The 27,023-nt window shown below is 53.3% G+C and overlaps 1 protein-coding gene across 4 annotated transcripts in view; it reads right to left on the bottom strand.

The window, feature by feature from the left end:
- Positions 1-90: 90 nt before the first annotated feature.
- ASTN1 (astrotactin 1) overlaps positions 91-27,023 on the bottom strand; it is a 58,479-nt gene continuing 31,546 nt past the window's right edge. For 3 of the 4 annotated variants that reach the window (XM_050307144.1, XM_050307145.1, XM_050307146.1), the window contains 15 exons: positions 22,894-22,968; positions 22,271-22,408; positions 21,799-21,949; positions 20,970-21,136; positions 20,602-20,796; positions 20,172-20,299; positions 17,858-17,962; positions 17,494-17,682; positions 14,461-14,729; positions 14,072-14,205; positions 13,532-13,683; positions 13,066-13,201; positions 12,832-12,932; positions 12,174-12,357; positions 3,634-7,377 (listed from right to left, as the gene is read on the bottom strand). In XM_050307144.1, the coding sequence (XP_050163101.1) occupies positions 7,143-7,377; positions 12,174-12,357; positions 12,832-12,932; positions 13,066-13,201; positions 13,532-13,683; positions 14,072-14,205; positions 14,461-14,729; positions 17,494-17,682; positions 17,858-17,962; positions 20,172-20,299; positions 20,602-20,796; positions 20,970-21,136; positions 21,799-21,949; positions 22,271-22,408; positions 22,894-22,968 (2,359 nt within the window). In that variant the 3' untranslated portion in view covers positions 3,634-7,142. Of the gene's footprint in view, positions 175-3,633; positions 7,378-12,173; positions 12,358-12,831; positions 12,933-13,065; positions 13,202-13,531; positions 13,684-14,071; positions 14,206-14,460; positions 14,730-17,493; positions 17,683-17,857; positions 17,963-20,171; positions 20,300-20,601; positions 20,797-20,969; positions 21,137-21,798; positions 21,950-22,270; positions 22,409-22,893; positions 22,969-27,023 lie in introns of those variants that run through there. The other variant, XM_050307147.1, reaches the window with a different exon arrangement.

Here is a 27,023-nt window from a genome sequence, read left to right as displayed (position 1 = left end):
TCAAAAGGAGCAGACTCACCACAGTCCTTCTCTGCCTTGCTGACAAGGGATGTAGTGGGCAACCCAGAGTAGCTGTGTGATGCTCCACTGAAGGAGGATGAGGTGGTCCTTCTTCCCTTTCCCCACATCTGAGTTTCAACAGTGTTGTCAGCAGTTCTCAGAGGAGATCAGACCCTGTCATGCAAGGAGAGACAAGACCCAAAAAACCTGTCAGGAGACTCTGAGCATCATCTTTTCCCACTGAGATTTTCCTTAGTAGTATCATTATTACCTCTGTGTCCAAGCCCATCACACTGGACATAACAGATTGTAACGAGTCTCTTGCTCTTTTAGGCACCAAAAGAAAATCTTCAGATTCACTTCAGGCCCCAAAGAAGTCCACAAGAAACTTTGCCCCCATAATCAATTCCCAGAAGCTCAGCTTGGCAGCTGGGACCCAGCCCCACAGAGGCAGCAATAGGGAAGGTACCTGGCTCCTGCTGGGATTATCCCTAGAGGTTTTTTGCTGTAAAGAGGCAGAGAAAGGAGAAGAAGAGAGCAGAGAAGGGACCAGAGAGTAGGAGTGCAGGCCGTGGTGTCCCCAGGTTCAGCTGCAGGCTGGGACCATGGGACTCTGGACTGCCCTGCTGCCTTCTCCCCACATAGCCTGTGCTGCTGGAGACAGGCTCCAAGCCAGGGTTTGTCTGGTGAAGGAGTGGTGGAGAGAGGGTGACACAGTGTGGAGAGACTGGGGATTTTCAAGGCATCGTCAGGCTTCCACTAGATCTCCCCATCCTTTTTTTGTCAGCATTTCCTACAGTGGTGCTTTACCAGAAAACAGGAGTAGGGGCAGAGGTGCGTGGACATCCCACCAACATCCAGGCAGGAGATGCCCTGTCCTTCTCCAAGCCCTTTCCTGACCTCATGTGCTCCTGATCCCTGGTCTAGGCAGAGATTTGAGGAGAGGTGGGGGACAGTGAGTCCCGTCTCCTGTTGCAGCAGGGACACGCTGACGTCTGTTCCCATCATACACGAGTGACACCAGGGTTTTCACCCAAAAGGCACTCTCAATTCTACAATTTTTTGTCAGATGATCAGCTTTTCAGTAAAAAAACCTCCCTCAGATAAGCCCAAGGAAATTTAAATAAAAGTTGGCCCAACATCCCCAAGGGGTGCAGCTTGGGGCAGCCTGCACTGCTCCACCAGTGCAGGGGAGGGGAGATCCAGGGGTCCTAACAGAGATGGAGTGGGGATCCCAGCAGCCCCCCCACAATGGGGATGGTGGGGACATGGTATGAGGGTCATACACACAGAGAATTTCAAGTCCCAGCCTCGTGCCATGCCAAACCCTTTCCTGCCTGGTGGCAGCATTACCTGGATGCCTACATGTTCAGATGACAAATTGTTACCCTTTTGGCCCAAAAATCCTGATCTTGTCTCTGCTCACCTGTGTGTGCAGGGAAGGGACTGTGACCCACTGACAGGGGAGCCGGGGAGGGTGGGACTGGAGGCACTGGCTTGGCTGGTAGACATTTGTGCTTCTCATGACCAGACAGCTTCTACGTACCGAAATATTGTTCTTCTATAGCGACACTGAGCGGTTTTTGTCCCCTTTAGGGTTTTATTCACAACGGAGGCTGCTGCTATTTTTATTTTTTTGTATTTGATAATTATTTTTTATAAAAATCTATGAAAAATAAATAATCTTCTCATCCTCCATCTCTTTTGTCTCCTTGATTCAGCCAAAGGGGGACCAGGGAGGTGGTTTGGCTGATCCCAGCACCTTCAGTCCCACATGCTTTTCCTCTGCCCCAAACTATGGACTCACCCAGAGCTGTCCCAGCCCAGTGGAAGATCGCCTTTGGGTTTTGGGTTGGAGGGCAACACTCACCTCCAATGCCCCCCACAATTCAAGGCTCCCACCCAGGCAGCTTTTGCTGTGCCACCAGGTGCCAGAACACTTTTGCAGAAGGTTTTCTGCTGGTTGTGCTACAAACTGGTCCAAGGCTGATCACTTTTTGTGATTAATCACTTTTTGTGATTAATACACTTTAAATGCAGGGAAAAGTTTGTGAGTTTGTGTGTGTGTGTGTGTGTGTGTGTATATTCACACACCACCTCCTTGGGGATGGGGAGCACAGGGTGGCTCACACTGGAACCAAGAGGGCCGTGCCGTGTGACATCCTGGAAAGAGAATTAAAAACCAAAGACAATCAAAAAAGTTGCTTAAAGATTTGGGGATTTTTTTTTTTTTTTTAAGTAACCAGATAAACTTTGTACATATTGACTGGGAAACACCAAAAAGCCTTTGTCCTGTGTTTTAACCTTGCTCTTCTTCCATCCATCTCTGATGGTCATGTGCCTCCCTTTGCTCCTCGCCAGCCTCTCCTTCGTGTCTGGTCTTTGCATGGACTCTCTCAACACTCCCAGAGGAGGAACAGCATCTCCTGGTGACACTGAATGTCCCCTTTAGGGCAAAGCTCCCCAGATCATGCATTTTGAGGAGCCAGATTTGCTGCCATGAAGGACAGTGCATTAAGGGGTCCCCCACAGCTCCAAGCCACCAGGACCCCACTTGTATGTTTTGCATATAAAAAACCATAAAGAGCAGCTGTCTATGGCAGTAACCAAGTGAGGAGCTGCTTTCCCATCCTGTCCCTCCTTTCTCTTCCTCCTCCTCCTCCTCCTCCTCCTCCTTCCATCTCATTCCAGAGCCACAGGTTATTGTGCGACGAGACAGTGGCAGCCACAGCACTTAACTTTCAGGGAAAATAGCAGAGGGAAAGTTATTGGGTGTATTTTTAGCTTAGTTTCCTGCATTTTAGCAGCAGGAAGAGGAAAAAAAAAATAAAAATCTAGTTGTTCCATGAGACTTAATGAAGTCTGGTTTCCTATGGATTTGTGTGCTATAGCCCCTGAATTCCCACTCTCCTGTGTCCTCCCAGGCATCCTGTCTGCCTGCCTGCAGTAATCCCTGGCTCTCCCCAGGTCTCCCACCCATCTGGCAGGGCAGGTGGGAATACACATTGGGCTTGGCCAAAGGACCAGCCCTTTTAAGTCCTGATGGCCTGAGCATTAGACACAACACTGCACTCTGAGTGGATTTTAAGGCATCCTTTGCAGCTCTCACCTCTGTCCAGGTGCTGGTTTTCACATCATTTGTAAGATGTTAATATCCATGATGCTCCTAGTCCTGTCAGAAGTCTGCCAGATGGACCAGGATGTTCTCAGGGGATGGTTGACCACCAGACAGCACCATCCCATCCACTTTATGTACTAAAATAAAACAGCTCAAAGAAGCTTTTTTGGACTCTGCTTCCAAATTCCCAGCCCCTGTGAAGGTTTGCAGACTGAGACCCTTGCCAAGGATGTGTAAATGCAGTTTTTCCACGAAAACCCAAAGGTGCCTGCAGACATCCACACCTTCCCAAGCCCGGCAGAGCAGGTGGGCAAGGCAGGGAGCAGGACATGGCCCTGTCTGTGTGTGCTGAGTGGTTTGGGACTTGGCTAACCCAGTGGGCAGACAGGCTAATGCTAAACTTGTGTGAAGACTCACCCAAGTTCAAAGGCTGGGAGTGTTTCATCCGCGACCAAAAGATGACATCAACAGGACCAAACCTATAAACAAACACTCCAGTTTGCCAGAGCCAGGGATTACTAATAGCTCCATTTAATAGTCAGTTAAATTATCATCTGGAGTTTTACATAGTGTTACAATGATTTTTTTTGTTGTTGTTGCTGTTGTTTAAAACCTTTTTCTTCTTTCCTTTTTTTTTTTTTAAGGTAATCTGGAAGGGTTTTGTGTTTCTTGCCACATGGCTATCTCACCCTAAAGCACTCTACTTTCAATCTACAGTAGTAAAACGTCACATTAGAGTTTTAATAGAACATCAAGGAACATGAACTGTAGCCATCTTTGTAAAGAAAAGGACCAAACCATCTTTATATGTTAAATAACTCCACAACAAGTAAAAGGTAGTAATGCTATTACAGGGGTACGGACGCAGCAAAGAAAAGGTAACGACCCAGAGGTTCATCTCAGGTGAATGATCGCTCATTAATTCAGAAATAAAACATAAAGGGAGGGCAGGGGGGCAAAGGAGGTTGCAGAAATGGATGGAAAACAGTGCCTTATCCAGTTTTCGTGTTGTTGGCAGCATAGGAAGAATCAGGAGTCCAAGAGAGAAAATATTGCACAGACCCAGCCCTAGGACCCTGTGCCAGATGTGGACAGTGTCAGCTTTACCAGGAATCATAGAATGGTTTGGTTTGGAAGGGATCTTAAAAATTATGTATTTCCAACCCCACTGCAATGGGCAGGGACACCTTCCACTAGACCAGGGCACACCTGTTTTGGATGAGCAAGACCCACACAACTCATCTCACTAAGGCCACGTCTACAGCCACGGTGCAAACCCCTGGTCTGGTCTGGGCCCCCATGGCAGGCTGTTGGCATTTGTCTGAGATGGACTCGTGTGTCAGTGGAGAGGTTTTGGAAAAAAAAATCTGAGTTTGGGCAAAATTCTGACTGGCAAAGTCAGAGTGAGGAAACCAAGAAGGAAGCCTTGCCAAAGCCAGGGTCATGGTGAGAGTAGCCCCAAAGATGTGCCACCCTGCTGGCACAGTGGCTGCAGGAACACCACGGCATCCAGGCAGAGCACAGCCCTACCAGCATACTGTGCTGTCCATGATGGGATGGATGAGGGGTGATGCCAAAGAACCTCAGAGGGGTGGCTTTCCCCTCGCCCTCCACATCCCAACCCATGGGGAAGCTGGGGCCGAGGAGGCAGAGTCCAGCCCAGCCAGCTGACGATGCTGCAGTGTGTCGGTCGCCCATGCAAGGGCTTTGAATTGTCAGCACAGAAGCAGAACAGAAATCTCTGCAGAGCCTCGGTGCAAATCTTGGGGCCAGATGAAAAAGTAACCTAGGCAGGTGTGAACACATGGGGTGTCCAGGGTTTTCCTGGCAGTGTCGCAGCGAGTGGCTGGCACGTGGCACTGCTCCTGTCCCTGCTGCTGCACCTAGTAAGCAATAAAAGAGAGGAGTCTGCTACCCAAAGGAAAACAGTCTGCATTTCACATAAAGGCCGTGTACACGGTATTACTTGGCGAGAAACCAACCGGCATCTGGGCCAGAGCAGCCTTCGTTCAAGCATCCCATCAAGGCCTTGGGTGGAGGTGCCCTTTGCCCAGCCCTGGACAGCTGCCTGGTTGGAAGTTAAAAGTTGTCTCAGCATATGCTGAGGTAAGCAAAAGGATAAACTGAAGCGTCTTGGCCAAGAGTCTCGGTGGCTGAAAGGAAAAGGAGCGGCGGCTCAGTATGGATCACCTGCCCATATGTACCTGTGCTGATCTTGCTCTGAGCCCCAAGCCCTTGGCAGCATCAGGCACATCAAAATATAAGGATAAACATGAGAAAAGGCCAAAAGGATCCAGCAGACTTCTTTCTTGCACACAGCAGGCGCTTCTCTGACGACCCCTGCTAGACACATCCATTACAGCAATGACACGGGGATGCCCAGGTAACACTGACTGCTGGTGGTTGCTCCCAGCAGCTCCCCAGTCCAGGTCAGCTGCCCCTGGAGAGAGGTCTGCCCATTAAAAGGGAAGAGAAAAGCACGGTGTGGTCCTGCAGGGAGATGCTGAACTGCTGTTTGAGAAAGTACTGTGATAGAGCGCTGCGGGCCGTGACCGGCGGCAGAGCACAGCCGCCTCCCTCTCAGCACCACGCAAATATTCGAACCATGTCCTTGGCAGGTAGGAGGAGGAATGAGGCAGAAAATTGTATGAGACAGGCTGAAGACTGCTCCTGCCAAGACTGAAAAAAAATTAAAGAGAAATTTCTCTCTGAAGAGGCATCGTAAAAATCCCACTGTAGGGCTCTGGGCTTGTCCAGATCAAAGGTGCGCAGCTGGCAAGTCCAGAGGCGCCTCCTCTGCAAACCAGGCTGGAAGCTGGAGCTGAAAGGAAGCTGTTTTCTGCCTCCAACACCATCAGCAGTGACAGGGTTTTGGAGAACAGTTTGCTCCGAACCAAGCCCAGTGTCCCAGTACAACCCTAGTTCTCTGGTTTAAAAAAAAAAAAGCCACTGAGAGCTGCAGATGTGAGCCTGACCACAGGCAAGGAATACCCCCAGAAGCCTGCCCTCCATGCCCTCCAGGACCACCCTGCACCACTGTGTCTCACTCCTCTCCCTTCCCCATGCAGAGCCTGGGCTACACCACAGCTACACTGGCTGGTGCAGATGGCCACCCCCTCAGTACCATCTGGTTGCTGCTCTCCTGGCTGGGACTCCCCTCAGCAGCAGTTTGACATTGCTTCAAAGTCTTTATTATGGTGGGTAAAAAAAAGAAAAAAAAATTAATGGAAGGGATTTTAAATTTGACTTCCTAGGAATGTGGTCCCACAAGAAGAAAGCTCGTGATGTCCAGCTGACCACCGGCCCTGAGGCCAAGCTGCCTTTGGTTCTGGAGGACTCTGCATCTTGGAGCACACATGGGCTTTGACCATGGCATAGAACCTGAGGAGATGGGCTCACCAATGCCCCTCTCTCCTCACCCCAGATGGTGACACCACGCCAGCCCTGCCCACCAATGGCACCATCGCCTGGCCATGTCTCATCCAGATCTCATGCTTCACAATTGCAAAAAAAACCCCATCCTAACCCTGTTGGCCATCCAGCGGCTGTTTAGCTCAGCCATAACCATAAACACCTCCACCTGACCCCCACGCCCTGCCTCCGTTTCCCCAACCTTGCATCACCTGCTCTCCCATCCTGGTTGTGTCACTGAGTTTCTCCCGTGACCAGTGTCCCCCACCCTTGGGAACAGTCCCCACAGCCAGGGCAGGGATGGGGCAGGAGGAGAGGGCTGTGCCCTCCCAATCTGCCCTCTCCACCGGTGCTGAGGAACCTCTTGGCAAAATGAATAAAACAAAACCAAGAAAACTGGGTCCCACAAGACTTCTAACTAGAAAGGCTTTTGCCCAAGTCGAAGAAGAAACTAATACTGAGTCAGTCCTGCACAGAGCAGTCGGTTTTGCTCCCCGGTCCAAACTGTTGCCTCCAGAAACATCAGTGACACCCTCCCCCTCCACGGGTCCGCGTATAAAACCCTCACAAATGCCCATGGGAAGGCCAGCGTGAGAGCGGGCGCCCGCCACCCTCAGTAGTCCTTGTCCCCATAGTCATTGTAAAGGACACTCAGCGTCTGCTCCTCGCACGTCTTCTTGAGGTCCCGGCTGAGCTCCGACCAGTCGAGCCCATAGGGCTTGATCTCGCTGTAGCGGCAGGCGAGGTACTTGAGGGACGAGCGCTGGAGGCTGATCTTGGGCTCCTGCAGGAGGCCATTGCACCAGCTGCTGAGGTCCCCCAGCTGAGAGAGGATGAGGCCGGCCTTCCTGCAGCGAGGGCGGGCAAGGGGAGATGCCAGGGGGACGATGGACAGCGAGGGGGTGGCGGGAGGGATGGAGACACCACGGAGGGGGATGGTGGGAAGGGCAGCAGGAGTGTGTGAGGAGAGAAAAGTAAAGACAGTTAAGGACACAACGGCAGCTTCTTGAGAGAGAAGAGATAACTCAAGAGCAGGAGAGTGGAGGCTGATGCTGCCAGGATGAGGAGGGGTAGCAGAGCTGGAGGAACACACCATCCCCAAGGCAGCACTGCAATCTAAACACATGTGAGAACAGCCTCTACCCAGGGCAGAGATGGCCATGTCACCACCTGCTGCACTGGTCTTGGGACTCCCCTTACACTTCCATGTCCAGTCCCCTCTTTCTCATTCACCTGTACAACAAGGCCAGGTTTGCTGAGGGTTTAGTGAGGAGACAGTCATGGGTGTAGCTGTGAAACCCCCTTTGGGGTGGACCAATGACTCAAATGGCAACACCTGTCCCTGCTGCAGCTGCTGGACCCTAAACATAGCAGGATGGGAAACTGAGAGCCAATAGCACTGCAGGCAGTGGGGACAAAGGCTAAAAAGTGTCAGGCGTGACACGTGGAGCCAGCCCAGCCCAGAGCCACCACGTGTGTCCTCTCCATGAAGTACATGTGTTGCATGTTTGAGAACTGTGCTGGTCACTCATGGCTTGGTGTGGCACATAGAATCACAGAAAGGTTTGGGTTGGAAGGAACCTTAAAGATTATCCCATTCCACTCCCCCTGCCATGGGGGCAGGGACACCTTCCACTAGACCAGATTACTCCAAGCCCCATCCAGCCTGCCCTTAAGCATTTCCAGGAATGGGGCATCTACAACTTCTCCAGTGCCAGAAATGAGCAGTCCCAACTGGGCCACTGAGGATGAAGGAGATTTAAGAAAAAAAAAAATCCAAATCACAATGTCATGCCTGGCTTGTGGGGATCTGTATGGAAACTGAAAATGAGATAAAACCTATGATCCTCATAAGATGCAATATCACAAGGCATAAGTGCAGTGAACATCACTCCTGGTACACGACTTGTAATGTTTAGCAACATTTTGGGAAACATGTCCCACAGGATGGTGTTCAAACTAGAAGGGATATACTGAGGTATACATCAAACACAGGTTTGATCCAAAAAGCTCTGAGAGAGCAGAGGATGTGGCAGAACTCCCCAGTTCTTTGTGTATGCACTTTGCATCTTCCAGCTGCAGAGAGCAAACCAAGGAAAGACAAATCACAGTAGTAGCGCTTTGTGAAGAGCTGCAACCCAGCCAGGAGACAAGGTCAGGTGACAGAGGGAGAGTAGGTCCAAGATGAATCCATCTTCTGCAACAGACATACAGCACCCCCAGGGCAACACGGCCTCAGTGCAGGCTTGTTCTGGTGGTGAGAAAGTGCTAAACTACCAACCTCTCATGTTAGATGAGATATTGGAAGAGCTCAGAGGATCCCAGCCAAATATGACCTAAACTGTGTTCTCTTCAAATTTTTCCTCTTAAAATTGTGCTTCTAATGCTTTTATCAAGAAAATCAGTTTGTACAGATAAAACACATTATGTTCATTTTAAACTTGTCTCGCACTTTGGGTGATCTCCAGGGATTCTGGCAGATGTGGAGGTAATGGATTCAAATGAAGTGCCTTGAAGGTGAGAATCTCGTACCTGGAAACCCAGACAAAAGTTTAAGTGTCTGAAGAGCTGGGATAAGTTACCTACACAGCTTCAAGGTCAGCTGGTGGGTTGGTTTAGTCAGAAAAGAGAAGATATGTCCCCTTGGTAGCTTTAACTCAGCATATGCTCAGCACAGAACAGGCAGTGGGGGCACAAATCATGATGCTGGAGGAAAAAATCCCTCCTTGTCACATTCTTACTTGGATAAGCAGGGGTGGTGTGTGGAGCACACAGCTGCGCTGTGCCTGGCCTGGCAGCTCAAGGGCACGTTTACCAACCATGGAGGAATATCCACAGCCCCTCCACACCTTCCTCCAGGCAGGGTACACTGTGGGAGAGCTGCTTAGAGAGGATTTAATTTATCTCCAAGTCCAGCCAGAGCCAACCTCGGCTTTTCTGGAGAGAAAACTCCCAAGAGGTCCATCACAGATGTGGCTGCAGCTCCAAGGGTCCAGTCTGGAGCCATGGAGAGGTTTTCCAGCTCTGCAGCCACGTGACAGTTGCCACCCCAGGGCTCACAACCAGAGCATGGCAGAAAAGCAGAGGTGCTCAGCATGGTGCTGACTCTGGAGACAGCCAACCAAGCTGGCCAGTTCTTCCAGCCATGAGAAGGTAGTCAAGGTCTCACTTGCCTTGGTCCCTGCATCTGGACACATAGGAAAGGTGCCAAAACTGCCTCTCTTCTTCCAGCATTACGGGTACCCTCACAGGATCCCAAAGATTTTGGCTCGAAGCCCATGGACACCAGATTTCACCAGGCTTTCCTTCAAATCCAACTTCCACTTATTACTTGTTTTTCTCTCCATTTCCTCTCCTTATGCGAAGTCCAGGGCTCTCTGCAGCCCTTCTTGGACCGGGAGGGAGAGACTCGCTTTCATAACCCCAGACAAGTTATCTGCACTCAGACAAGTTATCTTCCTTCAGTCCAGCAGCCAGCACTGCCAGGAAGGGAGGCGAGTGCGCCCCAAATGAGCAAAGCAGGAGGTGGCATGGACGGGCGGAGGAGGAGGGACGCGGCAGAGTCAGTCGCGTGGGTCTGCATCCAGGACTTCAAAGGAGCATCAGTAACAGTCAAACAAACGCTGTCTGCTGGCTAAATAATGTCATCTGCAAGTGATTTGTCCTGTCACCACCAGTCTGGGTGCTTTGCCTTCGCAGACGATCAAACAGGAGGTCTGCTTTCCAAGATTTGTCATCACCAGAACCCGCTGCAGCTGCCTGAATGTCTCTTTCCAAGTAGCGCGAGCTGCAAACACTTCATCAGCAACTTGCGTCATCCCGTCCTAAGCGCTCCGGCATTTCCAGAGGGTGGAATTAACCCTCTGGCTCGTAAGTTCATGCAGCAAATGGGTAATTCAGTGGCATTTCTGGCTGCTCCGTGCCAATGCACCTCTGCCTCCTGGGGCTCGAGGGGGCAGCTTCCACGTCATGTTCTGGCCGGTGCTCGGTCTCCTCAGCGGGGCAGTGATGGCAAAGCTCAGCCCCAGCGATGGCAGTGGCTGTGTGACAGCTCCAGCGTGTCACGTCAGGAATGTTATGTACTCCTTCTTGCAAATCATCACAACAGATGTCAGATGGTCTGTGCAAACCAGGGCTGGATTTCACATCTGGAAGCGGAGACAGAGCGGCATCACTGCAGCTGGGCTCGAGACAAAGGTGAGACGTAAGTCCAGGCCTGCTGATCCTACTTGGTGTCATGGGAATGAGGCAACCCTGGGCAGAGGAGCTGGTGGGAGCCTCTGCCTTAACCAGACTCCATGTGCTGGGATGTCACTACTGAGCTTTGAGGCTGAGCTCACATTTCTTAGGACATAAACGGGAAGACGGGAGAGAGAGAGCCCCCAGCTTTGCTCCAGGGCATGGAGAATCCATTAGGAGTCTCCCACCAAAGCTGAACTAGGAGACATGTCGAAGACATTAAGTGCAAGACAGCCACCAACTATTTGCTGGATCTTTCTGACTGGTTAGCAGAGCTTTGGAGGACAAAGAAGGTACGTGGAGGATCTCCAATCCTCTGCTAGAAATCCTGAAGGGATCACCTGGAGAAGCAGGGCTGGAAGACATCTAGTGGTGAGACCAGCAAAAGGAGGTGTGGGGCACAGGATAAGGTGGAGGCCATAGATTTCATATACAGGAGCTGTTGCTGACGTACATCTGAAGTAAGTCTGCAGATGATCTCATGGGTCTGGTTCTTTGGAGGCCAGATGCTGTGAAACACCACTGCAGCACACGCAACCTCCCAGTGCAGCTTGCTAAACTGACTGGAAACATCTACGTTACTGGGAAAACACACAGACTAAAGCAGATGTTGAAGGATGTGGGGAGAAGGGAACATCTGGCTGCCTCCACAAGCCTGGGACATGAGGTGTCCCATCCTCAGGCAGCTGGAGGGCCTCTTGTGACCTGGAGGAGCCCTAGGAGAAGACATGGTGCTCACTCAGGCACTAAAGGACTGTTTCAGACAGGAAGAGCTCAGGACAACCTCTTCCAAAACCTGCCGTGACTGCTCAGCACTGCCTGGGCACCAAAAACACGTGTCACCCTGTACAACCACAGACATGAATCAAAAGGGAGGGAACATGTGCAATTCAGACCCAAGGTCAGTCTTGGACTGCTTTGGACCACAACTGACAGTGAGTTTAGCACACAGAGATGCAGGCAACTCAAGCCAAATCCCAGGAAAAGGAGGAGAGCAGAGTCTCCATCCCTCAAAGGTGCAATATTTTTCAAAGACTTTCTGCCTTTTTGCCTGTGGCATCAACTACCAAGGAGAAAAGAGAATCCCATCTCCTCCCCACTCTGCATAGCATGAATGTAGCAGGAAAAACTCCAGAGGCAGGAAAGAGCTGATGGGATGGACAAGGATGTTGGGTTGACAGTGGTCAGCCACTTTCCACCTTGTCCTATGTTTATGGTCCTTCAGGGCAGATGACTGGTCTCCGAACACATGCACAGCATCCAGCAAAACAGAAACCCCACTGTGAGACTCTAAGCCCTATCATCTACCATCAGCTCATGAGATTTTCAGAGAGCTGGTCCTGGTGACCAACATCTACAAGGTGGGCAGACCTGCCTGCCTAGTCAACCCAGTTCCTGAGCCTACCTGGGCCCCAGCTCATCTTCACAGCGCCAGGTGAACTCCCCAAAGCTCTCGTAGTGCTGGTTGTAGTGGTAGAGGACTCGGTGGAGGCTGGGGGAGCCCAGGTCCAGCAGAGTGTTGTAGGCTGTCTGCTGCTCCTTGCCGCTCGTGTAGCCGTTGAACAGGTTGTAGATCTTGTCTGCTATTTCTGGGCAGAAGGACAGGGACTGTTCAGTGGGGTGCCAGGAAAGGTGTGAATAAAGCCCACCAGGCTAAAGCTCAGCTCTAGGGAAACCAAGACCAGAACGAAGATTTGTCCTGTGAATTATGATTTACATCATATCAAGACAAGGTCCCAGCAGAGGAGCAACAGAATAGATGGCATTCCCTGGACTCAGTCCAGGTTAGCTTCCCATAATTTGGTCTAATTAGGAAAAGAAATGGGTGCTGCCATCAGGTACTGTTAGTGAAATACCACTCATCCATGTCTGTTTTCAGAGAGGACACGTGCCTCCTGCAGCTCTCCATCCCAACCCTCCACAGCACATGGCAGCTCCTGGGCCACCATGAGTGCAGGAGATATTACAGCCAAGACACAAGACAAGTGCAGGGATGTACTGGAAGGGGGAAAACCCTATTGCTGTTCCCAAGGATCACAGTCCAGTAGCTCCCTCCCTCTCACCTTGAGCCTTCACATCATCTACCACAGGACAGGGGGTCTTGACCGTCACATCACTGGACCTGGAACGCCTTCCTGTGTTGTCAACTCCCCAGAGTGTGAACCTGTATAAGAATGAAAAAAAAAATGAAGCTCTGGACTCCCAAGACCTCATGGAAATACAGGTAGCATCAGGCAACACCACCACGGTGAGGGTGACAGCACTGCCCTGGACATGGCATGGGGGAGGAGACTCACATGTAGGTGGTGTCGGGCTCCAGGCAGCGAATGATGAGGGAGATGGTGGAGGAGAGTCTGTCAGGCACTTGGGCTGGCATGGCACAGGGTGACTTGGCACCAGAGATGATGTCGTCCACGAAGCTCAGCACCGTCTCTAGGGAGAGAGGGGAGGATGTGCCACAGGCAATGGCACGGGTGTCCCTGGGGCTGTGGAGAGCCACTGAGGTCTGTGCCCACTGACACGCTGCCCGGTGCCCAGGCAAGGGGCAAGGTTCACACCTTGGTTGGTGTAGAGATGGACCCATTGCTTTTCCAGCAAGGCTCATCACCAGGAGATGGGGAGATGCCACTTCTGCAGCAGGATGGGCAGGAGGGGCTGCTGTGTCTTTCACAGGATACTGGATATGTTGCAGCATCCCCTTGCTAAAAGGGAAACTCCTCCAACATCTCCCTCCCAGAGAGAGCCAGTGGAGTCCCCACTCACCTGTCTCCACCTTGGAGTGGTCCATTCTGTCGGTGACTTTCTCCTGACGGAGGAGGTAGTCAACAATCTGCACCCCGATGGGGGGCTCTGAGTGCCCCCACTCCAGAACCACCAGTGTGCTGCTGGGCTCGTGATCGGTGGAGAGACGCAGGCTGGGGGACAATTTTTGTGTTACTCTCTCACAACAAAAGGGATTCAAAGCCATTAACCCATGGGAGATGGCAACCTCAGGAGAGAAGAGACTGCCCCTGCCCTACCCCTCCTGGTTCCAGGAATGCTGGTCCAAAAGATTCCTTCCCTAGGGTTGCTCTACCAGGATGGATCCCCACCCAGTTCCCCAGTCCTCAGTTGAATTTATAAAAGACACTACAGCTCTGTACTCTCTGCTTGTTTTCCAGGTCAACCATCAGTTTGCAAACCTGTCCCACAAAACCACTCAGCCCCACCACCTCCTGCCACCATGCTGTTTGTTGGCCATCACCACCTCCTCACAGACCCACCATACCAAAAAGCCAGGCCTGGGCACACGTGGAGACCTACATGGGGTGGGGGAGAGGCGCACAGGTGGGCAGCCCGTCAGCCCCGAAGGCACTGGAGTCACAGCGGCACCAGTCCTCGATGACATCCCCGCTGCCCGAGCACCACAGCATGCTCATGGTGGCCTCCTGCAGGAGCTGGGAGAGAGAGGAGGGGGTTGAGTGCTGAGCAGGTGAACTGTTGACTTCCCATCCCACTTAAACCAGCATTCATCCCAGTGGGTTCAGCACAGTCCATCCACCCTGAGAGCAGGGCTGGCCGATGGGCAAGGGGTCCCTTGGCTTGACATGGTGCTATCAGGGCAAGCTGCCTTCAAAGACCACCACACTGCTGTCCTGCCACACCCCCTGCCCGCCCCAACACCCCAACACCCCCAGCACGTGGCTCCTCACCCGCTGGGTCTGGTTGTTGGTGACCAGCTCGTAGAGGGGGGCCGCTTTGGTGACCTCCAGCAGGATGGGCTCGGCCGGCGCGTCAGGGCTGGAGGCGCCGTGGCAGAGCGGGCAGGAGGAGGGGCAGCGCCCGCGGCTCCGGCACTCCATCCGCACGCCGGCTGCCATGCGCTTGGTGCCCGACTCGGAGAGGCTGGCGATGTACTCGGGGAAGGTGAGCACCTTGGGGTCCCGCTCGCGCTCCTCCGACTCGTCCGAGGGTGAGTTGCCTGGGGAAGGGGGAAAAGAGAGGCGCCATTGTGGGATCTGAGCCATTGATAAGGGAATGTGAGGGGGCTGGAGCTCTGCCTTCCACCCAGTAGAGAGGCAGAGCTGCCTCCGAATCTCTGTATCCTGAAGAGCTGTTTGCTCTGTAGGGAGGAAAGGTCTTCAGAGGAGGAATCAGAACTGAAAAGCCCATCCTGGCCTCTGCCATCGCAGGTCTTTTGGTCTCCCCGTGCCTCAGTTCCCCCAGCCCCATCCCTTCACCTGGCACTGGGAAGGTGGTGGGACAGACCACCCTTGCAGCAGGTCCCCACGAGAGGGAGCCTCCTTCATGTGTCTGGAGACTTGTGAAGGACCTGCCTGGGCATCTTCACCCTGTGCTGACGCCCCGCCAAAGCCCCCCTGCCAAATCACTCCCCTGCAAAAGCCCTCCTGGCCCAACAGCTGATTTCTCCTTTGGATCCCAAGAATCCCCACCACAGCTGATGTGACAGGGTGTGTTGGAGACCAGAGAGGATAAGTGTCAGACCAGGGTGCATAGTAATGGTGCTGACTTGGTTCACCCCCCCTGACAAAAGCTGGCAGCACTGCAGAGCTCAGAGGGAGGAGGGAAGACTTGCTGGTGCCTCATGTTGTCCAGAAAGCTCTCGAGCTGGCTACAAACCCACCAAGCCCCTCTCCAGCCTCTCCACTCCTCCTGCACTTGGTTCCCACGCAGGGAAATGGAGATGGGAAGCAGATGTTGCCAACTCTCAGGTTACCCTGCAATGCAATCGGCTCAGGAAAAAAAATTGGAGCAGGAAAGCATTGCCACGGTTTATGCCTTTCCCAGCTCCACGCAGAGATCCCTGACACTGGGTGCCACTGTGTTCCCAACACACAGGGCAGCGAGCCAGACCCTGCACTCAGTGGGCTTTTCTCCAGCATTCCCATGGCAGGAAATATTTTGGCACAAGGGGAAAACTGTTGGCCCAGAAGTCAAGGTAGGATCTGTCCATCACTGCTGTGCCCTGGGTGGCATGGCCCTGCCGTGGCTTGCCTTGCTGTCCTAGGAAACAGCGCTTTTCACACAAAATCCCTGCTGAAGGATATTCCTGGCTTTACACAGAAGAAAGAGGGGCCCAGAGGGAGCACTGAGGATGGTCAGTGAGGGTGGGGGAAGCTGAAGGATGCCCAGGCAAAGCCTTGTCCCTGGAGCAGGCTCAGGCCATTGCTGGTGGTGGTTTGGTACAGGCTGGCTGCTGTGGGGAGCCACCACGGAGCACATCCATGGCTCAATAGGAAAATCTTCCTATAGCACAGATTTGCAGAGAAATGGGCCAGCACTAGCCCATCCTTGAGACTCCTGCAAAGGAAACAAGGCTTTGAAAACAAAACCTGGATACCAAAGTGTTGCTCCGCTCCCCCAGCAAGCTGGGGATGGATCACTGTGAATTGCAGCTTAGCAGGCGCTGAGGGAAAGCACAGGAGCCAGGGAACGATTTGTCTCTTGCAATTTCTCAATCGATATCCAGCTCCTGACGTTTGCAAACAAAAAGCAAAGGAGGGAAAGTGGCAGGTGCCAGAGTGAAACTGAAATGTGATATTGTGGGTGGAAAAAGACTGCCAGACCTGAAAAGCCTCCAAGCAGGAAAATCAAAGAGGAGGAAATTGCAGGCGAAAAAAAAAGAAAAAGAAGTACTTGCAATCAAAAGATGCTACATCTGGAGACAGCCCACAGCAAAACAGCAATGGGTCTGTACTCTTCCAGGTGGGCTTGGAAAGAAGTCCAGGCTCCAGGAGGTCTGAGCCCGCAGGATCCAGACTCAGGCTTTGAAAGAAGCCCTTCCCACACAAGAGTCCTGGGGAGAAAACAAATGTCTCCGTGGCTGGGGCACAGCAAGGGCAGCACTGTAGGTTGGTGCCAATACTGAGAACTAGGAAGCTTCGTGATGGAAATGATGTTTCGGTCACGGTGACTGTGAGCTCCCAGCTCTCACTGCCCACACCCGACAGCTCCTGTGCAGGGGCAGCAAAGGAAGGTGGCCTAAAAGGCCAAGGCAAGAGATCACAGAATCCTAGAATGGTTTGAGTTGGAAGGGACTGTAGAGATTATTTCATTCCAACCTCCCTACCATGGGCAGGGACACCTTTCACTAGACCAGGTTGCCGTGGTCCTGGGGACAGGTGGCAGCAGGCAAGCCTTAGGCTGCCTCAGCTTTTGTAAAGCTGGCATCCAAACCAGTCATCAGCTCTTCCACTGGGGATCCATCACAGCTCACTGCAGAGAGGGCACTGGAGGGGATGCAGCAGTGCCAGATGCCCTCTGCACCATGAGGAACCTCCCAGTTCCTACCTGGTTTCCAGGCATTAAAAGCACGGCACTGACAGCCCAGGAGAAGAGAACACATCAAATGGAGAAAAGTCTGGCTGTGGGACACGAGTGGAAGAGAGCAGGTATGAAGGAAACAAAAGGAAGGAAGGAACAGGATTAAAGACAAACAACAGTTAAGTCCAGAATCAGGCAGGATGGCTTGGTGGGATTAATGCACTCGTCTTTCATCTCCCTAGGGGTGTGGGTATTGATCTTTCTTTATGGTCCAGACCAGTGCCTGCTGCAATCCATGGGAGTCCTTCGCCCAGCTTCCAAGGGTGAGAGAGCAGGATGTAAATAAGACGATGAGATGGAACAGGCTGGGCACTTTCCTTGCTATGCCAAAAGCAAACAGAGCTTCCCACTCCCATGGGGTGGTTGTGGAGATCCTTCCTGGGGACCAGCAGGGCTCCTACCTTTGCTGATGTCCTCGTACTCCAGCCAGAGCTGCCGCTGGACCTGCCTGTTGGGATACCAGATGGAGCAGGACTCCTCAAAGCCATACACTGCCTCTTGGATGTAGTGGTTGCCAAACTGGTCCAGCAGTGCCACGAAATCTCCACGGGAGGTGGCCCCATCCAGGGAGTGGAGGGCATTGCTGAAGGCTGGGAAGGAGAAGAGATGGAGGAGACGCTCAGATCCCAGAGTCCACCGAGCCCTTGTCACCTCCCTACACACTCGTGATGGGCAACCAAACCCTGAGCCCATCACCTGCCAGCAGAAATCTATGTATCCTCTTTCCACTCTTTTTCCGCCATTCCCCTGTCCCCACATGCTTACACTGGGAGATGGTCATCTGGTTGAGCCGGATGTGGTACATGACGGACTGCACCTTCCAGTGCTGCAAGAGGGGGTACCCGGACACCTCACTGAAGTTCACCATCCCTGCCAGAGAAAGGACATGGGGGCTCAGTGCCACTGCCCAGGGATGCCTCTCCACAGGAATGGCTGCAGCCTGGGGCAACACAGCCAGCAGGGTGGGAAGAAGCCAGGGAAAAGGGTTGTTCCCACACCACGGTCCCCCCAGGGAAGCATTCAGAGCTGAGGGTCAGCTGCTCCTCAGCAATTAAAATGATGGCTTTGAAGGCAAACACGTAGGCTCGTTTCATCCTGCCGGCCGGGACTCTGCAGCGGCAGATAACGAGCCTCCTCCTGCATCCCCTCCTGCTTCCTTCCCAGTGCCCGCTCCCAAGGCATGCCCAGGTGTGCTAATTATTTCGCTAATGAGAGCTGTGCTTTTTAATGAGCTGTTTGCAGGCCTGGGAACGGTCACCGTCACGCCACGTGTGCCCAAGTGCAAGCAGCCAAGGGGCCTTGGGTCCCTTTCGGCTGGGACTGAGCTGAGCGGGCACAGATGTACAGGGGAAATCTGCAAGTTGATGCTGATGTTCCCCCAGGGCACTACAGCAATGCTGGGCCTGAGCAGGACCCAGGGTTTGTCCTTCTCCAGGCAAAGCCACCTCGTTCTTCAGCCTGTTCTTCTGTAACTGTGAGTTACAGAAGGCAGAAATTCATGGAGACCAGGGCTGTGTGGCCACTTTCTCCCGCCCAAGGCACGTGGCAGCTCAGCTTCCATGAGCAGAGGGACAGAGAGGCCACCAAGCCTCAGACAGAGGCTCAGAATGGGAACTGAAGGGTGCTCGTGGGTCTGCCTTTGGTGACCTCGGTGTGGCACAGGAGGATGCCGGGACGCGGCCACCTCCTCGCTCGCAGCTCCGCTGCCGCTCAGCCAACACGTCACGCCTCCGCTTGGCAGCAAAGCAGCAACTCTGCTGCTAAACAGGCACCCAGCAGGAGTTCAGGAGGATAACGGCGGGCATCCCCCCCTCTAACAAGAACTGAAGGCGGAGGATAAGCAGGATAAGATCCTTTGCCTTCCAGCACCTCTCTCTCTTCAGTGCTGGCTGCTCCCGACAGCTTCAAAGCCTTGCTCTTCCCTGCAAAGTGTTTATGCAAAAACAGCCCTTCCTTACTCAGCAGCTCTGCCTCTCGTGTATTCACAGCGATATCCAGATCTGACAAGCAGAGAATATTTTACCTCTTTTTCTTTTTTGCTTTATTTTTCCACCTTAATCAGCCACCAAGCCAGCAGAGCGGTGGGAAATGAATAGGATAATTTACTGGCTTCTGCCTCCCCAGCGTAATTGCCAGCAAAGTCCTGGTCCCACTGACACTGCTGGGATGCTGGGATTGTGGTGGCAGTGCCTTCCTTGCATCCATGTACCCATGTCACAGGCAAGAGAATCTCACTGGGATGCAGGTGCCCTCTAGCACCTCCTCTAGCACGGACAGGGATGAGCATCCCCATGGAAGCAGGATTGACCCACCAGCACAGTTCTCTTGGGGTAGCTCAGCCCCCAAGACCCAGTGGCACTCTCCCCTCTGCCTGAATCTGCCTGCACACACACCTACATTGCCATGCACCCTGTCAGGGCAACCAGCATCCATCAGACCCTGGGTGCAGCCCATGGGTGCTTCCCAAAATCCTGGAACCTCTGCCAAACAAAGCAAAAGCACGAGGTCTAGTATTATGAGACCAAAACACCTCATTAGCCACATCCTTTCCTTAATGCTCCTCAATGCCCAGGGCCATTTCAGCCAACAGCAACAAACACCAAGGAAACAAAGGTTATTTTAGGGGTTCTGGCAACTTGCTGGAAGAAAGATAGATCCTTGAAGGCTGTCTAGGAACCCACGATAATCCTATTACTCGTGGCCCACAATGCTCTGGCAGAGCAAACCAAAACACTTTGGTTTGGTGGCAGCAGGTTTTGAATGTTTGTTACATCGGCAAAAAAATCAAATTAAAGGTAGCTGGAAAACTTTTTTTGCCTTTGAAAAGAAAAAGTGCTTTTTGCAAATACCACAAATATTCAATGGATGGTTGAGCTTTTACACCACACAATTAATTTACATCCTTTGCCTCTCCCTCATTTTTAATGCCTTTGTTTTACCACTGCTCCTGCTGCAGATGAGCCCAGGATGCTAAAGCCAGACTAGATATATCCCCCAGGAGATGTATCTCCTGGGAGATTTAGGGGCTCAAGCTGGGCATGCTGGCAGCTGGGAGAGGTGCGGGACTGGACTCACTCACCGGTGAGGAACTCAGGGTCAGGTGTGGGGTCAGAGAGCTCCTCTTGGCACTGGTTCTCCAAGGGCACCGTGGCCACCACCAGCCCATCTGGCAGCTGCTGCTCCAGGCCCCTGGCAAAGTTGTTCTGCCTGGAAGTTAATTGCGGAGAGGAGGGCAGGGTTGGAGGACAGGAGAAATGCCTGGGATCATCCCAGCCAGCTGGTGTCCCATCCCAAAAAAACACCTGGCACCAAGCCTTTCCTTAAGGCACAGATTACAGAGATGTCTACTACTGATGGAAAGCATGGGATGTGCCCTCCCCACCAGCCCTCCCCTCTTCTGCAAAGTTTGGCCAGACATGGATGGACCAGGCTCCTTACCATGCCTTCTTCTTGGAGAGGATGGTGAGGTCTGACCCTGCTGGGGTCACCTCCTCACCTCCCCAGCTCACCTGAACGTCCCTTTGAGCACCTGCCCTGGTGCCACCTCCTTGGAGTGGTTGTTGTAGCCGTAGAAGATCTCCCCAAAGAGCGTCTGGTTCATGGGCAGCTCGCGGGGCTCCCCGCAGTCCCCCGCCTCGGGGCACGACTCCGAGATGAGCTGGCACGACCGCCCGTCCGTGCCCAGCTTGTAGTCCTCAATGCACCTGGGAAGCCAGCACGGGGCCCACCATCAGCTGCAGCCCCCAGCGGTGCAGCCCCCAGGCCACCCCAGCAGAGACACTGGGAACAGAGGAGACCCCCCCTCCACGCCAACCCTACCAGCTCAGGGTGGCAGCAGCCAGGTACAGCAGCACCTTGTGGGTGCTGGGCCACTCACCCACAGAACATGAGGATGTTGTAGAGCAGGGGGTCTTCGGGCAGGGGGACCATCTGCTGCAGGCACAGCTGCTCACAGCCCCCGTTGAAGCCATCGGAGCAGTCCACGCCGACGTGACGGTCGTAGCAGCCCGTGCCGTCCTTCATGGGGCTCAGCCCTGTCGGGCACTGGTGGGGGGGGGAAGCAAGAGGTGAAACCACCAGGGAAGAAATCTGGCCCCGGGGCTGAGGCAGAGGGGAGCACTCCAGTTGCTCTCCACTGGACACTGCAGCAGGAGCAGTGCTCGGGGGTTGTGAGACAGACAGCAGCAACACCATTCACAGCTACAGATACTCCTCCTGCACCACAGCCCCTTTGCAGCCCTGGGGAGCGCCCCAAGCCACCCCCCACCAAGGTGATGGGCTGGCATCAACCCCACACACCAGCCCCCAGCTCCAGTGACCACCAAAGCGACGCTGCCCATTCCAAGCCCACTGTCCGCCCCACACTCTCAGCCTCTCCACCCCAATGCCCAGCACTGGTGACATCACAGCAGGGCACCCTGGCCCCACAAATCCTTCTGTCTTGGGGAAGAGCAGCTGTGGTGGTGACAGGGGACACACATGAGCGATGTGGGACCTCCCAGAGAGCCAACAAGCAGATGAACTCTCTCTCCCTCGTGCACGCGTGCGGCAACAAAGGAGATACCAACCCAAAACCATCTTCTTGCTACAAAATCAACCCCAAAATATCCATCCTAAAGTGATGGTAAGGGAGGAGGATTCCCTTTCTGCCTTCCCCCTCCTTGCTCGCACCAAAGGAGATTCCAGGTCCCCGGGGGGCCACGCACCACACAGCCCGTCGAGTCCAGCTTGCGGTCCGAGATGCAGCGGAAGTTCTTGCTGCAGCCCCCGTTGTCCCGGGAGCAGTCACGGACAGGGCCGAAGGAGTCGAGGAGAACCTCCAGGCTGTCGAAGGAGGAGGAGGTCATCAGCTCTTCCCTGTGAGGAGGAGAAGGAGGAGATGTGTCACTGCTCCGATGAGACGCTGTGAACGCGTGCACGACCGTGGCTGCTGCGTGGGTTTTTCCGGAGCTCAGGTTTCCCTCGGGTTGACAGTGAACTGGATGGCAGCCAAGCTCTTAGAGGGATGCAGGAGCTACTGAGATGATGAGAGATACCTCCAAAGGCTCAGCTTTGCAGGTACCAAAGAGGGCCAGGTTAGTGGATGTACTAACCTCCATCTGCAAAACATGGGATGGGGATCCCTGCTCTACTTGCTGAAACTCCTCCTAAACTCCATCATCCTGTCATTGCACCTACCTGACCTCCACTGCATCCTCCATCACTGTCATGTCCGTCTTACATTTGGCTGAGGGGTTGATGGCCAGCTCAGCTGGTGGGATGACGAAGCTCTTGCTCAGGGGCAGCCACATGCCTTCCCCCAGGGTGTAGGTGAACCTGCCAGGGAGAGCAGCAAAGGCTGGCAAGGAGGGAATTGATGAACCTGAAGGGCTGTTTCTGCCCAAAACCAAGCCCCTGAATCTCCCCACAGCCCTGCAGGGATGCCAGCCTGAACAAAGGTGGATGGGCAGGCTAAAGAGGAGTGGCTTCTCCAAATGCACCCAAATGACCTCCAAAAATCACATGCAACTTAGGTGATACATAAAAAAATAAAGGCACTTTCATTTCCCTGTAGAAATCCTCCTTCAGAGCCTAAACCTTGCTCTCACTGTGAATAGAGAGGAGGAACTAACTGCTGCTGCCCATCCAGCATCCCACACAACAGCTGTAGGAGGACCTTCCCAGCCATACTCACATGTCCCCAGGAGGTAGCACAGGACAGCTGTGCTCAGCCCTGCCAGCTGGGCTACCTGCATGCCTGTATGCCCTGGGTGGTATTTTAAGCCCCAAAATGTGCTGACCAGGTTGCCTTTGCAGCTTACCGAAAAATCTTGTCAGATGGCTGCTCGCCCAGCACCAAGTCAAAGCCACGCTGGAAAATGGTGTATGGCCAAGGCCTGGAAAAGAAACCCAGGAGCATCACACTGGTATTGTGCCCCCACTGCTGCTCAGAGCCCAGAATGCTTTCCCTGCATAGCCCCCAGCACACATGCAGAGGGGTCCTGGCATAAGACAACTCGAACAAAGCCAGGACAATGGGATAAAACAGCCACTGATTCAAGATCTTAATCTTGGGGTCCCCACAACATCAGATCCTCACGGCAGCCCCAACCTGCCAATGGGCCAGCAGCATATTGCATCCATTATTTTGGAGTACACTGCACTCCAGACATCCCCTCACCCCTGTGTGCCTGGTCCTGTTTTAGGGATTTGCATCACAGCTATTGAATTGCTAAAATAAACCCAACTGCAGCTGAACTCTCTCTCTCTGAGGTTTTTGCAAGGGAGCACATCAGGTCCGGGTCCACAATTTCACCACCTGCCTTATTCCCCCTGGGTTTCATTGTTCCAGGAGGGGAGCTGAGGACGCCTTAACAAAGGGGGTTGGAAGACAAGCTGGAAGCTTGGAGCCAAGGGTACAGCCTGGAGAGTTGTTGGCCCCAACTACTCCATCCCTGTTGCTGTAGATAGCACAGGGTGATGAGCCACCAAGATCTGATGGCCAGGGCCCTTCAGTGGGACAACCATGGCCATGACACCTCTGGGACATGCACCCCCGGCACCACAGACCCACCTGCAAACCAAGGCTGACAGGAGACCCAACTGTGCTGGACTTTGAATCAAGCAACATGAACCCTGCTCCCAAACCCTAAAACTCCAAATCCCCTTCGCAAGAGCTCAAAACTGGGAAGAGAAAGAGATTTGCCATCCATCACATCACTGCTGGTAAAATTCAGGGTGAAAGTATCAGGTGCCACCGACAAGCCCGGGGCTTTTCTCCAGAGGCAATTACAGCTCTCCTGCACAAGCACTTTAATTTCTAATCTGAGGTTACTTCAGCAAGGACAAAAATAATAATTATTAAAAAAAAAAAGAAACCCTGATCGCAGGATTACAGTGTGCCGTCTCATTTCCTCGCTAGGATACAATGCCGTTCTCCCATCCGGTCGGCTGGGAGCGGGGGATTACATTCAGCCCGCAGATCCGATTGCCCTGAATGAGGTCAGCCTCATCCAGAAAGAGATGTGCTCCTCGTGTCTCAGCAACACCTTGAATGCTTCACGCCTCCACCTTCCAGCGCTCCTGCAGATGGGTTTTATTCTTGCTTCTGAGGAGCACGTGGGGCCGGGAACAAAAGCTGAGGCGAGGGTATTGTTCTGCATCAACTCGGGTGGAAAAGCGGTTGTGAGGAGCTGCTCTTGGCTTGCAGCAGGGCTTGGCCCTGGGACAGGTGCTGCAGGGACACAGTGGCTGCTGGACCTCTGCAGGGACACCTTCCACTACACCCCAAACCCCATCCAACCTGTACCTGAACTCTTTCAGGGATGGGGCAGCCACAGCTTCCCTGGGCAACCTGTACCAGGGCCTCACCACCCTCACAGGAAAGAATTTCTTCCTGATATGTAAGCAAACCTGTCCTCTGTCAGTATGAACCCATTCCCCCTTGTCCTACCCCTACCTACCATTGTAAAATGCAATCATGGCTTTGAGCTGGGGAAAAGGTTTCCATGCTCCAGAGAGGGACTGTGTGGCATCTCCCCAGCCTGCCCCACTCTGCCTTTACTTGGGGTCAAAATAAGCCCATTAAAAGTAATGTTCAGCCTTTAGCTACATGCCTACATGGCAGGGAAGAGCCAGTGCTGCCAGGAACCATTGGATCTGGGACAACATGACACCTTCTGTGGATAAGCCCTGGAAGGTCCTCCACACAAGAACTCCAGCTCAACAAGAGACACTTATCCATCCTCATCTCTGAGGAAGCTCTCCAGGAGCTCAGTGCTGGCATTTCCACCCACACACTCTTGTTGACTTGTACCTTCTGTTGCAGAGGATGGGATGGCATCTGCTCTCCCAGGCACACCTCACCCCCTCCGTTTCCGCCTCTTGCCCCCTGTGCCTCTGCTGCTGTTTCACCTCCTGCTTCCTCTCCCATGCACGTGAGTGTGGCCCCACGTGCCTGTCTCCCCCCTGCTTTCTGTGATCACTTGCTGGGTTTTTGTTGTTCTTGGTGGGTGTTTTGATTGTGTGGTCTTCAGAGCTCACAGAGGAAAGTGGGACTGATTAGCAGCCCTGCAGCTGATCAGGTTGGATTAAATGGGCCAGAAACGACAGCTCTCGGCTCCCCACAAGCCTTGGCATTCAGGCAGGCACCTGAAACAACAAAACCCAGGGCAGCTGAGAACCAGAAGCTCCCTACGCTCAGTCAGCAAGTTCCCATGGCCAAAGCGCTGCCAGTGCATCCCCAGGATGATCTTCAGGCCTCTTGGCTTTTTCCAGATGGACCCTCAGCTATGCTTTGCCCCACATCTGGGCTTCAGTGGAAGCTCTAGAAATTCTGGCTAAGCCTTCCAAACCCATGGCTGCTGGTCATGCTTTGAACCACCTCAACAGGCCCCTGGCCATGCTTAAATTGAAGCCCCAAGGGGCCGAGGCCAGACTGACTTCCAGCATCGAGAACTGTGCTCCTGCTTGTCCGTGCTCCCTGCAAAACCCTTCCAGAGAAGATGGGTGGGATGGGGAATCAAAGCCTGGCACTGGCAGGATGAGACTTCCCTGAGCTAACCTGGAGCAGCTGGTTTGAGGGGAGCTGTCAGGAGGTCAGAGGGGCTGCAGGAGAAGGTCTTTGCAGAAGGCACAAGTCGCTGCGCGTGAGCGTGGCTGAAATGCCACTGGAGGAGAAGATTGGCTGTCCCACACTGAAAGAGGTGACTAAACACCTGGCTCCCTGACCCTCTGTACTCCTGGGGTTTTCCAACCAGGGCCGTGCCAAACCCCATCACGGCACCGAAGCACCAGCTCCAAGTGCGTGCTGGGAGAGACTGCCATGAACAAAAGTTCAGGAGTTCGGGTCCAAGCAGAACAGACCAGAGCATCCTCACAGCAGCTACACCCCTCCTGCACCCCAGACCCCAAAGAGGGGGACCCACGAAGACCCAACACCACCCCCCACAATGGGGGAAGAGCAGAGAGCAGACGTGACATGAACACTGAGCTGCCGACTTCTTGCACCGGTGATGCCTGTCGTGGCTCCTCCCCAACTTCACTTTGCTTTGCAACAGCTTCGCTCGAGCTTCAGCTGCCGATGCTTCTCCCCTTCCCAGCCCCCCACCCCCTGCCATCCCTTGCAAGCAGGGCTTTATTAAAAATGCTAATGCCGGCACTTTCTCCCTGGGCTGCCCATAAATCTGCGAGGAGAATGAGGCGGGAGGAGGAGGCGGATGGGTGGTTTGGTGAAAGGATCTGAAAGAAAGAGGAGCTTTTTATCTGGCTGTCCTTCAAGCTTGCAAAGCCGAGGCACACAGCAGGGGATGGAGAGAGGCAAAAAAAAAAAAAAAAAAAAAAGGAGAGATAGAAAAAGGGGTGGGGGAAAAAAAGAGAAAAAGAGTAAGACTTTAAGCAGGAAAAGTGCTGTCCTTGTCACTTCAGTGTGTCCCTGGCTCCTCTGTGGGGTGGGGAGTGAATGATGTGTGGGGATGGGACAAGAGGAACAGGTGCATGGCTGGGAAGGGGGATAACTGTGTGTATCATGGGAAGGGAAGAGCAGGGGAGGGGAGGTGGGTGAGCAGGGCATGGGCTACTGCACTAATTCATGTCCTGTGCTGGAAAAAACACCTGCAAGGGGGCAGAAAGAGGTAACTTGTCCTGCATGGGAGCAAGGCTGGTGCAGCCCAGTTTGCCAAGTGCTACAAGAGGATGAGAGCACCCAGCCAGACGCATTTGCTATATCACATTAAACTGGCTTGAAACCTCTCCATGCCAGGCTGAAGCCCATTAGGAGTTGAAAGAGCACACTGATAAAGGCCCTCTAAATGCAGAGCATCTTAAATCTCACCAAGGGAGTCTGAAAAGGGCACCCAGGCAAGAACTGCAGGTGGGGAAGGGAAAGCATCCATGATGGATCTAAGGGCTGAGATAAATAAGTACAAATGTAGGCAGGTAACAGTTTATTAAC

This window comes from Myiozetetes cayanensis, unplaced genomic scaffold (genome assembly GCF_022539395.1).
Source record: "Myiozetetes cayanensis isolate MyiCay16 unplaced genomic scaffold, myiCay2020 scf12, whole genome shotgun sequence".
Taxonomy (NCBI): Eukaryota; Metazoa; Chordata; class Aves; order Passeriformes; family Tyrannidae; genus Myiozetetes; species Myiozetetes cayanensis.
This window is presented reverse-complemented; position numbering and strand designations above follow the sequence as displayed.